This window comes from Lytechinus variegatus, chromosome 4 (genome assembly GCF_018143015.1).
Source record: "Lytechinus variegatus isolate NC3 chromosome 4, Lvar_3.0, whole genome shotgun sequence".
In the NCBI taxonomy this organism is placed as follows: Eukaryota; Metazoa; Echinodermata; class Echinoidea; order Temnopleuroida; family Toxopneustidae; genus Lytechinus; species Lytechinus variegatus.
In genome coordinates, this window is record NC_054743.1 from 41,366,880 (window position 1) to 41,380,967 (window position 14,088).

The 14,088-nt window shown below is 36.7% G+C and overlaps 1 protein-coding gene across 5 annotated transcripts in view; it reads right to left on the reverse strand.

Moving 5' to 3' along the window:
* Positions 1–355: 355 nt before the first annotated feature.
* LOC121414063 (sentrin-specific protease 6-like) overlaps positions 356–14,088 on the reverse strand; it is a 33,054-nt gene continuing 19,321 nt past the window's right edge. For 4 of the 5 annotated variants that reach the window (XM_041607118.1, XM_041607116.1, XM_041607115.1 and 1 more), the window contains 9 exons: positions 12,657–12,776; positions 11,655–11,889; positions 10,746–10,865; positions 9,830–10,051; positions 7,957–8,539; positions 6,013–6,170; positions 5,729–5,797; positions 4,080–4,230; positions 356–2,966 (listed from right to left, as the gene is read on the reverse strand). In XM_041607118.1, the coding sequence (XP_041463052.1) occupies positions 2,832–2,966; positions 4,080–4,230; positions 5,729–5,797; positions 6,013–6,170; positions 7,957–8,539; positions 9,830–10,051; positions 10,746–10,865; positions 11,655–11,889; positions 12,657–12,776 (1,793 nt within the window). In that variant the 3' untranslated portion in view covers positions 356–2,831. The remainder of the gene's footprint in view (positions 2,967–4,079; positions 4,231–5,728; positions 5,798–6,012; positions 6,171–7,956; positions 8,540–9,829; positions 10,052–10,745; positions 10,866–11,654; positions 11,890–12,656; positions 12,777–14,088) is intronic. The other variant, XM_041607117.1, reaches the window with a different exon arrangement.

The following is a 14,088-nucleotide window of genomic DNA, read 5'->3' on the forward strand; positions in this document are numbered from 1 at the left end:
AAACCTTCATTTTATAGATAGATATTTTACAGTTATCAGCCCATTTTGGAATTCAATTTAATAGAAGCTGTCAGGGAATCTTTAGTACACTAGTTTTGTACAAACATTAAAAGTTTTTGATATTTTTTTTGTTAAATAATTTCTAATTCACTTTTGTTCATACATTTCAAATTTTCTACACAATCGAGTTCTTTGATATGGATCTCATGAAAAGCACTATATAAGATAAAATTCTTATTATTAAAGTATTACAAAGGACAACAGTTAATGTAAGATCATACAGCAAAACAGAGTTTTCATATTTTTGGCGTTCCATGATTTTGGCAAAAAGTTCAACAATAGAACGTGGGTCTTTCCCAGCCTCCACAACATTTGGCTCCTTTGACCTTCCAATGACCTTGTGACACTTACTTACAGCTCTATCAATGGAATACAGTACCCGTAGCCTACACGAAGAAACCCTGTAAATAATATATGCATACTGACTGTACTGAGCATGGATTTCGACAACTATTTCTCCATGAGTGGATTTATTCAATTCATTTATTATTACTCTACATTGTTACAATATTTAGATGGTTCATTTGTGAGGCAGTTCAATAACTGCACCAGACTACTCGCCAAGTTTTCTCAATTGAAATAAATACATAAACAAAGCTAGTCATAGTTAATGAAATTAAATACTGAGTATTATTCTAAGTGAAAAGAAGAATATCATATTGTAAAAAGATAAATTAATGTCTCAATTTGATGATTTTGAACTGTGCAATTCATTGCCAATTTGAAGATTTCAAAAAAAATGTAATGATTGTCCAAAGATGATTACATATGGGAAAATTTGAACACTTTACTTGTATCTCACTGGAATACAAAGCTGACCAAAATGAAGTAGAACATGGGTCTGGGTCTCAGATTTCTTTTTTTCAATATCAGCATAGCCACAAAATAGGGAATTCGATGAAAGTATCAATACTTTATTCATCAGGTGAAGTTTCGCCCTTAAACTCATAAATCAATGATTCAAATTTCAATTCTTAACAATAAATTTCATATCAATTTGCCACTCAATCATAATAATGACAGAAACTGAACTCAATTTAATACAATATTTTTTTACTGAGTAGAATGAGTAATCAAGTCATACCAAGTTAACTAAAATGAATTGCATTTCATTAATTCTCAAATATATGACCTCTTATTTTTATATTATTGTTTCTCATCTCATATTTAGCTTGATACTTATCTATGAAATACTATATATAATTGGTTTAACTATGAGGGAATGGGAGGTGAAGATGATTCTAGGTTACATGAGAAAGGGGCTATATTATTCTTACTCACAACACAGCTTATCAATTTCATATATCATAAGATCTAATTAACTAAACATCACATTTATTAACAAGCGTTTCCATTTCTTTTCAGGATTTTGAATTAAGACGAGATGAATTGTGATCAATAACAAAAATTGCATTTAGAGTGACATAGACTCATATCACAAACTTCCTGTGTAGACCTTTCAAATTCCTAACTGGAAGTATGATTTTCAGGATTAGCACGGACAACTTCCTTAATACGCAATAGTTATGAAGGGTTTCATGGAAACAAACTGAATATAAAAAGAAATAGGGATAGCCCTCAAAGAGTATTATCCACATAATAATAGTAACAATTGTAAATGGAAATTGACTTTTTGAAATTCGAGGCATAGTGAAAACTGAAAGCTGCATTCTATAAATGTGTATTGTTTTGTTCCTATATGGCATAACTAAGCCCTGTATTACAACAAGTTGGGACTGACCCAATCAATCTGAAGTATGAAAAGCCAAAAGTGTCATGATTCTTTATCTAGAACAATGTGCTCACACTGGTCCTTCATACATAAAAAGGTGCTGATTGGTCTAAATAAATGGTTGTTTGACTGATTTGGAAAACATTTCAAGCTATTGCCTCTTAGGGGACCATTTCATTAAAGAGTGTTTTTAAGGGCGACTGGTGACCCTTCCCTGTGGTAAATAGTATTCACCATTAAATGTACACTGGTGATTATTTGGCATGTAAGAAAGGTTCACCAGTCATTCACCTGGGGCCTGTTTCATAAAGAGTTACAACAGTTGCAACTTTGTCATTATGGCAACTACCATGGTAACCTTGATTTTGATCGGCTGCTGAGCCCCGTTGCCATGGTAATTGCCATAACGGCAAAGTTGCAACTCTTTATTAAACGGGCCCCAGAAGTAGTTTGTACCAGTGCAAAGCCTATAGGAATGACGGAATGAATTCAGTGGTCAACAGGGTAAATAAATACATGACTGCTAGGGAATGGTGTTGGTGGCTTTCCATAGTTGCGACTGATAGGATCAAACTAAATTCCTTTGGAAGATGACAACCAGGGTACTGTTCAATAAAGCTTGTGACAGGTTGTCATTTCTCTGAAAGTCACCGTAGGATCAGTCAGAGACAAAAAGAGTGTTTCATCAACATCTGTCATCTGACAAATTGCCGGATCCAACAACTTTCCTTGATTCTGATTGGCTGGGGGGGGGGGCACCGTTACTACTTGAGCAACTGTCGGATGAAACAGGACTTGTAGGATAAAAGTTCCAACAAATCCTTTCACCAAATGCTCTCCTCGGCTTCTCAGCCAATCAAAATCAAGGATTTCACTGAAATTGTCAGAGCTGAGAAATATAATAAATTACCCTCTGGTTGTGCACAACAGTCATTAACACATTTGTCACAAAAATGCAATACTTTCTCTAATTTTTTAATGAACATGGATGGATGACTTTCCTTGGATGCTGGAGAGGCAAGGAATGGTTGGATTCTTGTCACCTCCTTGCTTTGTAAGACTCGTGGAGTGCCTTGATGGCATTACAGATCTCTTGACGTTTCCTAGCGACCACCTCCTCAGGGAACCAGTTCTGAAGACCTCTCATTGGTGAGTGGTAGTTCCTGATTGGCTTCTGCATAAAAAAGGATTGAGATAATATGTTTACATAGGAACTCTGGTGCTGATAACAACAAAAAATAAAATTTTCACAGAATTAAACAAAATTTGTGCATAATTATGAAAAAAAAAAATTATATCTCCCAAACGATAATTCCGGAACAGAGTAAAATGTTATTACAGAGTAATGAGAAAATGGAGATTAAAAAAAAATTGCTCAAAATTCCTGTCTGTTAATCATGTCATCCCACATGTTTCCTGGGTTTGTTTCCTCAGAAGAATGTAGTAAAAAAATGATTATCATTTCAAGCAATGCCCAAATTATTTGAATTAACCTTTGTTGTCCTAAATAAGCATTCTAGTGTCTGACAAACACTGTAGGATTGCTTTCAACCATTTCCTATCATGATTAGATTTTCAGACCATAACAAAAGCTTAAATAGCTTTAAATGCCCAAGTTAACAATTATAAACTTTTGAATTTTCTAACTACCGGTACATGGCCCCACATTTTGAATAAATGAATGTAAAGTAATACAGAATAAATTATGCTCTGAAAGTAAGCACATGTACAGCTGAATAATGTGCAGAATAAATAATGAATCCATTTGTTGAACTTCAGTCTTGTTTTTCAAGCACAATCATTACAACCAGACACTTCAGAACTTGTTATCGATTGATTGGAACACTTTAATATGACAGAATTTAAAATTCAATGGTTTGTTTTCTTTTCACAAAGCTTTTAAAAAGCTTCAAAATTACTTCATTATTTTTTTTTTTATTCTTCAATTTACATAAATTCAAATTGGATGAGCTTACTTTGCATACAGTACAAAAGATACATAAACTATAATAGCACCTATTTCAAAACAGAATTCCAATATCATTCAGATATTTCACAATGTATTTGCACATCAAACTGTTGATCTACATTTTTAATGGTAGAAAGAAAGAACACAGGAAGAAGTGGTGAATCAAACAGTGCATTTTTTTCAGAATAGGCTTTAATGTTCTTTTATCAATGAACACTATTAAATGTAACAAACAACAGGACAAGGAGAAAATAAAGAAGCGTATAAATTGCACAAAAAGGATGTCAATGTAAAGACTGACAACATATTCATTCTTACCTCAAAGAAAGTTTCAACATACTGGCAGACATACAATCCACAGTCACTGAAGTTATTCTGTTGAGGTATCTTTGGATTCATGCCCTTCATGTTGGCAGTAGTAAACTCACATTTTCCTCCTTTCTTTTTCTCCCATTCTATCGTCAAATAGCTGAAATCAAATGAAAATTGGGGAAAATATCATCTAGGGGACTTCTTTGCCTGGAATCTGTATAAAAAATTATTTGCTTTGTGATGATTTTATGAACATAGATCCTGTTCATACGGTGATATGAAGAAGCTTAAAGAAAAGTAAATAGTTATGCAAACTTTCTATTCATAGCCTAACTTTTCAATCACAAAGTATTCAACTGCCTGTGAATATGTCCCAGCATTCTTTACAACAGCCACAGAATATTTCCAAGAATCTATTTGAATTTATTTCTTGCCATGGTCGATGTTTTCCAACATGGTATTGCTGATATCAAAGTGCATGAGATGTCCTTTGGCTGCAGCTGCCCCTCCGTTGACAGCTGGTGCCTGGGTCGGTTGGGTCTATAGAGCATCCAATTCATCAAGCCTTATTGGCTTTTACGGATGCACCCTTTCCATTATTTTCAATTATATTTTGTACTTTATTATTTGTATGCTATGTATATTACATTTCCTATTTGTATCGTTTTAATCAATTTGATATTTCCATTTTTACTTGTATATGTATTTTAATGGAAATAAATAAATGAATGAATGAAAATAAATTTTGTTTGGAGGCAAAATTTTGAAGGCAGACTATACATCTTATTCGCTTCATTCTGTCGGATGGAATGTTAACACTTGGCAATACTCTTATTAGACAAGTTTGGCTTATTAGACGAGTTTGGCTTTCGCACAAACAATTGTGATATTTCCTTTGTTTGTCAACAATAATGTAAACTTGAATTTCAATCATAATCAGGAGGGTGAGAGGGTAGGCAAGAGAATGGCAATGACTTGCAAGTCAATCTTTTACAGGGGTCCATATCACAAAACTTGTTATTATAACAAATTTACAATAACAGTTAAAAGCTACTGATATCGTTCAATCTGGTTGCTTGATAGTAAATTTGTTACAAAAATTGCTCATTTAATATTATGACAAGTCTTTGTGAAAAAGGACCCATATTTGCAATTGAAATTTGCAAGTAATTGCAAATCATTTATGTGCAACACCCTCCCCTCCCATACATTAGTCTCCCAATGAAAATGATTTCAAATAGGTTCATTCATTAAAGGTAAATTCCAGTTGTGGTAACGATATCAAAATGAGTTCGTACAGAATCCAATGAAATGACCACTAAAGTGTCTGTTTGTATAAATAAAAAAATATGTGCCAAAGGATTCTGGAAAAAATTGTGTAATTGCTGAGAAATAAACAAATAAGCACAGGATTTGGGTCAAGCGTCGGGCCGACATTCAGAGCAATAATAATACACTGTCCCACGTGCGCTTATCTGTGTTGGTGATCTTCAGTGTGAACATTTTTCAGCGTAGATTTCAAGATTTCACAAAGTTCAGTTTATGTAACTGTACCAGATCTACTGACAATTAAGCATGGTTTTACAGACTTTCTCATGAAATCAGTGTTTACTGCAACTACTGGTATTTCTCTTTAACTGCTCATGTATACTTACTCTCTCAGTTTAGCAATGACATTTCTCCTTGGTGGCCCAGCCAACGAATCAAAGACAAGGATACATGGCCTAAGATAGTAAACAGAAAAACAAAATTGACACTCAATATAAAGCCATTATTGCTACTGGGGAAAACCAAAAAACATCATATCAACAAGTTCAAAGTCCAGATGCCTATTGCAGAATAAGCCAAGTTTAAAATAAATTGTTTTTCACACAAATTGTGCACAAAGTCTTGCATAACTTTTTGAATCGTCCACTTGATCACTGGCATAAGTACTTACTGCCTGAAGTTCTTTTGTTTTCCAACGTGGTATTGCTGATAATCAAAGTCCAGGAGATGTCCTTTGGCCGCAGCTGCCCCTCCGTTGACAGCTGGCGACTGGGTCGGTTGGGTCTTTGGATCAGGTTTGCTGGATGATATTGCACTGTCTGACGTAACCTAAAGATAATTGGTTAAGTAATTAATTGATTAATAATTTGACTTAAATCGCACCAAATCCACTCTGTAGAGTGCTCAAGGCGCTTTTTAGGGAATTGTAAAAAAATTAAGAAAAATTGAAGAGAAACGTTTTAAGGTAATGTTTGAAAGTTTCAGATGTCAAGCACTGTTTTATGTTTTCAGGGAGGCTATTCCATAACTTAGAGGATGAGTAAAATGATCTTTCCCCTCAGGTTTTGGAAACTTTTGGGGTAACAAGAGAATAGGAAAAGCAGGAACGTAAGGATCTTGAAGGGGTATAACTTTTGATCAGTGAAATGAGGTACTGGGGAGAAGAGCCATGGACACAGTGGAAAGGGGGAATATACTGGACACATGAAGACATGGAATTCAGGGCTCCCATCTTACAAAGAAATGCAATTGATTTGATCAACTTCAGCTATATATATGGATCAGGTTTGCTGGATGATATTGCACTGTCTGACGTAACCTACATGTACAGAGAATTGGTTACGAAAAGGGGGAATATATTGGACACATGAAGACATGTAATTTAGGGCCCCCATCTTACAAAGAATTGCAATTGATTTGATCAACCTCAGCGATATTTGGAAATCCATCATTGTCATAACTTTTCCTACCAGATATTTGCACAATGTGATTTGTAAACAGAGAGGAAGCACACAGAATTGTCAAGACAATGAAAACAAGTGTCTACAAGAATTATTTGTATACTACATACAGCAATGCAAAATGAGAAGATTAATCATGTTTGAACCCCAAAATTCCTAGCTTGGCCATCACTTAATATAAAGAACTATATACCATATGAAAGAGGGAAGTATAGCCATTGTTTTGCACCTAGTTGCAAATTGTGATCGGTCCCACATGAATAATTATGGCTTATGAAATGCGACAATGCATTTTTTCAGACCTTGATGTGATCATTGAAGCATAGCACGTAATACTTCAAATCTTTCAGTGTTTATAATGTACAGTGTACAAATAATTCTTGTAGAGACTGAATGATTCGAGCAACCTCAGCTATACGGAAATTCATCATTGTCATAATTTTTCCAACCAGAACTTTGCAATATTCTTTCTAAACAAAGAGGAGGCACACTGAATGTCAAGAAAATGATGAATGTATGAGCATATAACATATCTATTAAAACCTTTTTTTGTAAGGGATTTTAAATGTGGATGCTGCTGGCTTTCCATAGAAGTGGTTGATTGGGTCAATTGCAACTCTTTGTAATACAGGGCCCTGGGATATTGCACAGAACTGAAAATTTCATGAAATTTATCATCAAGATTTAGGCCCCTTGCACACAATATGCTTTTATGGAAGAAAATACGAATAGGAATTGTTACCTACAGTGTAATGTCTGAAAAGGGGCATTCCAGGGGAGTTCTAGAATAAAGGAGTTCATACGACCCTCTTTATCACATGAATTTGTTATATAAGGAAATAACCCAAATGAGAGAATATAATGATTTAGGGAACTTTCACACAAGTGGCCTGAATGAATTAATTCACCATATTTGAGAAAATCAACAAAATTAGAAAATGTGGATGATTTATATGTCTTATCCTTCATAAACTTGAATAAACAATAGTGCTTTAAATAAAGTAGTTTTTGAAACTGCAATTTATGAATCAGCTTTATTCATCTTGCTGGGAGTAATACAAGCATGGCCTGCTTTCAATGTGACACCCATTTTTGATATCAGTTCATGATTCGAAACTGAGAATAGCTTTCAGATGGACAGCATCATTAATTACCTTTTCTGAAGCTGTTGTACTGTTTGAAGCTTTAAGTGCTTCTGTACTGTTCCCTAAGGACTTGTTAAGTGGATTGTCTGAAGGGTCATTCGTATTTTCTTTCAGCTCTCGTGTAGTTCTTTCACTTTCATGATCGTCCATCCTTTCATCCGGACTCTCTGAAGTGTCCATTGGCTCCTCCTCATTTGTGCTATTGCTTCCCTGAGTGGCTGGTTGCTGGCCGACATGCGCAGCCTCTGCCATCCGATTGGCCGATTGGCTAGTATCATGCACTGTCTTTGTGGTCTGTCCTGAAGGTGACTTTGAGCTTTGAGAACTTTGAGATGCTGGTGCTTGAACACCTGGGTTCCCGTGATTGGCTGCTTGGTTAAGAGCTACGTTATGATTGGTTGGCTGTTCTGATGGTGAGGGCGTGGCTCGTGATGGAGTGGCGGGGGAGGGTGTGGCAGGCGATGCTGCTGATGCCGGTGATGGTTGATTTGAAGATGATGGACTGGGGGATTGGGATGGAGATTTACTGTTTCCTTTCTTCATGTTGATTACATCCCCAGCAAAACAGATGATTGCAACAAACCAATGTGCACTGAAATATATATTTAACAAAAAAAATACATGAACATATTCATTTTCAATTACATACAAACATACAGTAAATAAAGTAAATACAGTAACTGGAACAGTGGAATGATGTGGAATGGTGTATCATCTCTTAAAGTCTATTTTATATCTCCATTAGCAATTTAGAATATTCTAATTTGTTCCATTCCGTTAACACTTTTTTCAACTCTATTGTCATTATGTTTTTTTTGCAATGAAAAAAAATAAATAAATACCCGGTAAGTGCACGCAAAAATATGTTGATATAATTTTTTTCATGATCTCATAGTGAACAATTCATGCATGTGTCACCATACGGATTGTGTGATCCAGTGGTTCGAGCATTGGACTCATAATCCCAAGGTTGTGAGTTTGAATCCCTACTCTGCCATTGTCTCCACTTTGATAAAAAGGCCCGAGAGTAATATCTGTCGTCTATAAGGTCAGCCACTATAACTGATTAACCTAGACGTAAAATGTTTCCTAGGTAATTGGTTATATACCAGCTTGGCGTTTACCAGCAAAACGCTGTCCTGCCGACTTCCTACGGGAGTTACCATGACAGAAACAGAAACATAATACAATAAATAATGCACAGTGGCACTAGTTTATTTATTCCCAACATGTCCAGAAATAACCCTGGTAATGTGCAAAAATAACCCAAATGATTTCATATTCCTATTTGGTTCAACAGAAATTCAATTTTGAATGAAAAAGAAAAGGGAAATTAGTCCCTATGATGAAAATCAATTTACCTCCTGCACTCCAGCCCCATTAATAAAAAAATTAAATAAAAATCAACACTGTAAACATTGGCAAAGAATATTATACCAGTACTCATGCACAACTGTGCATTGTGACTTGCAAGCTGCAAAGAGGAAATCAAGAATTGATGCAGAGTTTGAAGGCTCAAGCACTTTGTCATGTCCTTCAGATGATGATGTTAAATGACGGTCCCAGACATAAATAATCATACAGTTGTGCTCAAAAGTTAGTGAATCCCACCATAAAATGCACTCCTTCATGCCAAGTGCTGAATGTAGATTACAACACTACGATGTTCGGCTAGCCCAGAGACACAAACTTTATTTAATGTCATATTTTATCACCTGACTTCACAATTAAATATCTAAGACACAACAGAACTTCAACACTTGAAATATGTTCATTTTCTGGTAGGGTTCACTAACATTTGAGCACCACTGAATGTGATTGATGAATATCTGTAAAAAGTAAAAAACCTACACATTTTTTATTACCCTTGTTCCACACTCACCAGTCATTGATGGGAATTATGATGAAGTCTTTGGCAAAGATATCGACGTGACGAGTCCACTTCCTGACCTTCTGATGTCGTTTCTCCTTCGGGGTGAGTCCGTTGAGGTCCGGTGAGATGTTACCTCGTGTGTCCTGTTGCAGCAATCGCTTGTAGAAGAAGCAGCTGAATAGATGGGTCCTCTCCCGGTCGACATCACTCAGTTTCTCCATCACAATGTACCTAGTTAACATAATATGATGTGTTAGTATATATTATACAAATCCCAAGAATGTTCTGAATCTGATTGGTCCAAATCGGATCACATGATATACTGCAAACTGGACTATTGCATCCAAAATGCACTATTCTGCACTCTGACGTCATACCAAATGCACTATCCTGCACTCTGACATCAGAGTGCAGGACAGTGCAAGTTCTCGAATGATCTCATATTATCTAGAATTTTAGATCAAATATAGCATTCGGGGCAACTCAGTAACATGGGTAGGGGGGTTGTATAAAACAAACAATACACTCATTCTTGTGCATAGAAGACCTAAAAAATGAACTCTGTGCTCGACTCGCAGTCCTGCTGACCTTGGTGCTGTATAATCATTGACTCTTCTCGCACATTGTTCATTATTTGGCCCTGCATGCACGCACTTACGTGCATTATTTGTATAATAATGCACATCAATAAGGGTATTAGTAAGAATATACCCACCGGGGTAACTTTGAAATGGCTCAAACATGCCTGAGGTAATGACCGAGGGTGTCAGAACATCATGTCATGGCCGGCAAAAATTACATAACTTGTGACTGATCATCACCTATTATATTGCACACTAGAAAATATGAATTGATGGCCATGTGAAAAAAGCAACTAAAATCCTTTTCCCCATTTCTCCTTTTTGTTCTTGAATTGTTTACTTACTTTAGATAGAAATCAATAATGACATCATTCAGGAATTCCCCTTCTTCAAGGCAGTCTCTGTCTTCTGTTGTCACAGTGATTCCACCAAACTTGGGTGGTGGTGGATACACAAATAATTTACTGAAAGAATTGGAGAAGAAAATTATTTTTCTTATATAATTTTAAGAACTGTACATGATTGCCACATTATTATCAATATTCTTAAAGAATTTCACAAAAGAAACAATGATTTCCAACTCAAAGAATGACACAGTTCCCCTTCACGCACAAATCCCCCCCCCTTCCCGAGATGTACAAATCCCCCAATCAAATAAATTTACTCTGGATATTTCTGTATAGACTTCCCTCCCTATTGATACAGTTCTGAATAGACTTTCCATCTATTAATGATAATAATAGCTAGTTTTTATATAGTGCTTTCCCCAGAATGGCTCAAAGCTCTTTACAGCATATTATTACCCAGATCATTGGATTCATTTCAATCCCGCACGAAAAGTGCACAATTTCCACTCCCTGGGGAGCATTCCATGCATTCATCGCAGCCTCATAATGGTACTGGCAAATTCAAACATACAATAACTTTTGGATCCTACCGGGTACCTATTTAGCACCTGGGTCGAGAGTAGCAAAGTGTGGATTAATGCCTTGACAACGGACACTAAACCGTGGTGGGATTTGAACACACGAGCCAGAGGGTCCGAGTCACTACACCACGCCTCTTCCACTGCTCTTCTATTCATAGTACTCTGAGTACTTCTGAACAATATCCCATCTATTCATTCTTTGATGTCCTGGTTGAGAGTACTGCCCTTATGGAAGTATCCCTTTGTATCACTACAATAAAGTGGAATGAATAGAAGAACTCCCAACAGGTTAATATCATAAATTGTCAAGGTGTAACACACTTACTTATCAACCTGGTCTTCAGAGCTGGCTTTAGTCTTGACCACTGCACCCTGACCACTCCCTAGCCTGGTGAGTTGCGGCATGGTAATGGAAACTGGACGGTCAGCTGAATTGAGGGTAGCTGCATGGGACCCATTGTTTGGCCTTGTAATGAAGACCGTGCCCTTCATCTCAGGCCTCGTTGAGGATTCAAGGAGGGAAGTGGTCCTCGCCTTGTCTATCGGCTCAAATTTCAAACCTAACGGGAGAAAGGGGGATTTATTCTGTATTATCTTCCGCATACTAGCTATAGGATTGGTCTAAAGTTGGTCATGTAATAAAGTGTAGTTTCCCATCAATCATAACTCACATTGATGGAACTGTAGTGTTTCGCTAATATTTTCAGCCATACGGCCATCAAGGGCAGTGATGATCATGCAATATCTAGATGCGCCAGCAGTGTACATACGCGCTAGCAGTAAAACTTTGCACAAAATAAAAGTATATTGCCCCTCGATTGTTTTGTTGTGACAGTAAAATTCCTTTGTGAGGTCACAATAAATCTTGCTGGAGCAAGACCTCGGATGCATACACACAGTTTACATACACGCAAGCATTAATACAAGCATAATTGTCTCAATATACTTTTTTTCAAAGGAAACTGATTTTTTTTTTAAATCAAAATCCTTCTTATAGAGACATATTGGCATCCATTTCTTTGTTTATAGTGGTTCCTGATGCAGAATATAAAGCATATAATCACCTCTTGATTTCAGGTGTCGAGGCAAACTATCACTTCCTCAGCAAGCTTGATGTGCTCGCTATCTTTCCTCATCTTCACTTCGGAAAGATAGCTACATGGTTTTTGTACCATGATGTCTCCCTTTGTGAATTCAAACCATTATGAGCAAAGTAAATAGTACATAAAAATAAAATATTGGGGAGGTGAGCAACATTTGCTTTGTATCAAGGAAAATTTTGAATTTCTGACATTGATGGTAGTTCATCCGGAATTCATGTACTTACTCATACCAGAGTTATCACTCTTTTCAGCCATAGCGGCGAGCACCTTTTGGACCTTCTCCCTATAGGAATGGGCATGAAGCTCCTGGGCAGAACGAATCACAACCATCTTCTCATACTCCTCTGTAATGAATGACACAGGTAACAGTAATGACATGTAATATGCATTTCAAGTTGTCCATCCGAGGGTGTACAGAAAACCCATGTAGTAATGTTGTAACCCGCAAGTGAAAACCCGAACCGTACCGTCCCGTATAATCCAATAATTTGCAATCGGGACCCGCTGACCCGTCGGGTTTTAACCCGCAAGTCAATTCATCTCTGAAAAATGAAAAACATTATTTCTGCAATCCCCACACTATACAGGCTCAAATCAGGAAAATATATGTCTACTACTACCTAGCCTAGAGTGAATTTACTTACAATTTGCAAATTCGCCTTTTATTCCGGAGAGAAAATGTTTTTTGGGTGACTTTGTACCACGAAATGGGTCCGCTCTGATCTCGAAATTGAAAGCATTACGCAATTAACGCCTCGGATCGATCGGAGCTAGCGAGCCGCAGCTCAGCGCGCTAGCTAGCCCAGGCTGCCCAGCAAGGATCGGCAGACGGCAATGTTGTTTTTCAGTCCAGGTCGTTCGACACTGCGACTCACAACAATCATAATTACAATATTCAATTCTATGGGACCTCGTCTATAAAGTAATCAAAATTGCAATAAATACCTGGATAATGATACAGTCAATTTTTTCTTCTCGTTTATCTCTATATTATTTCCTTCTGTTTTTGTATTTCATTCGATAATATGGCCGCTAAAACTCGATGTTCAGTTTCCCGTCGCCCGCGTTATGAAATTTGGCCCGCGTTTGAAAATCAAATTCTGAAAATAAACTATTTGGATATCTAGATTCAAAACTGATTTAAAACATTAATATAAGCTTTTCAGTAAGACAATTACTTGTATATCTTGTAAATACCTGCAAATCTTTTCTTTCTTTTTTTGTGAATGGAATGACGCTGCATGCTCAACCATACCTCGAGGGATGTTCGTGCAGGCTCCACTCAACAACCGTAGAAGTGGTTGAGCTACCTCAATAAATCCCAAAGTCTAGTAACCTCGCGTTGGTGAGTTATCATACGGCCTAGTACTCATCCAAAATAACTTATCTTATTTGCTAATTATTACTTAAAAATCATTTGTTTTATTTTGCCAGGGGATGAGTTAAATATCAGACAAAAAAAATCATCAAAGCTCAATCTGTTACAAGGCCGACGGGAGACTCACCCACGTACGCATTGGCGCTTGTGCTAGCTAGTCTGAGCTCTGTCTCTCTGCCAGAGCTCTGGGGGACAATTCGCTCTGTAAAGGCCTCAATGATGGTGATTTTCTGCTTCAGACAGAGTTTATATTTCGGGTATATTTTTCAAAACTGCCA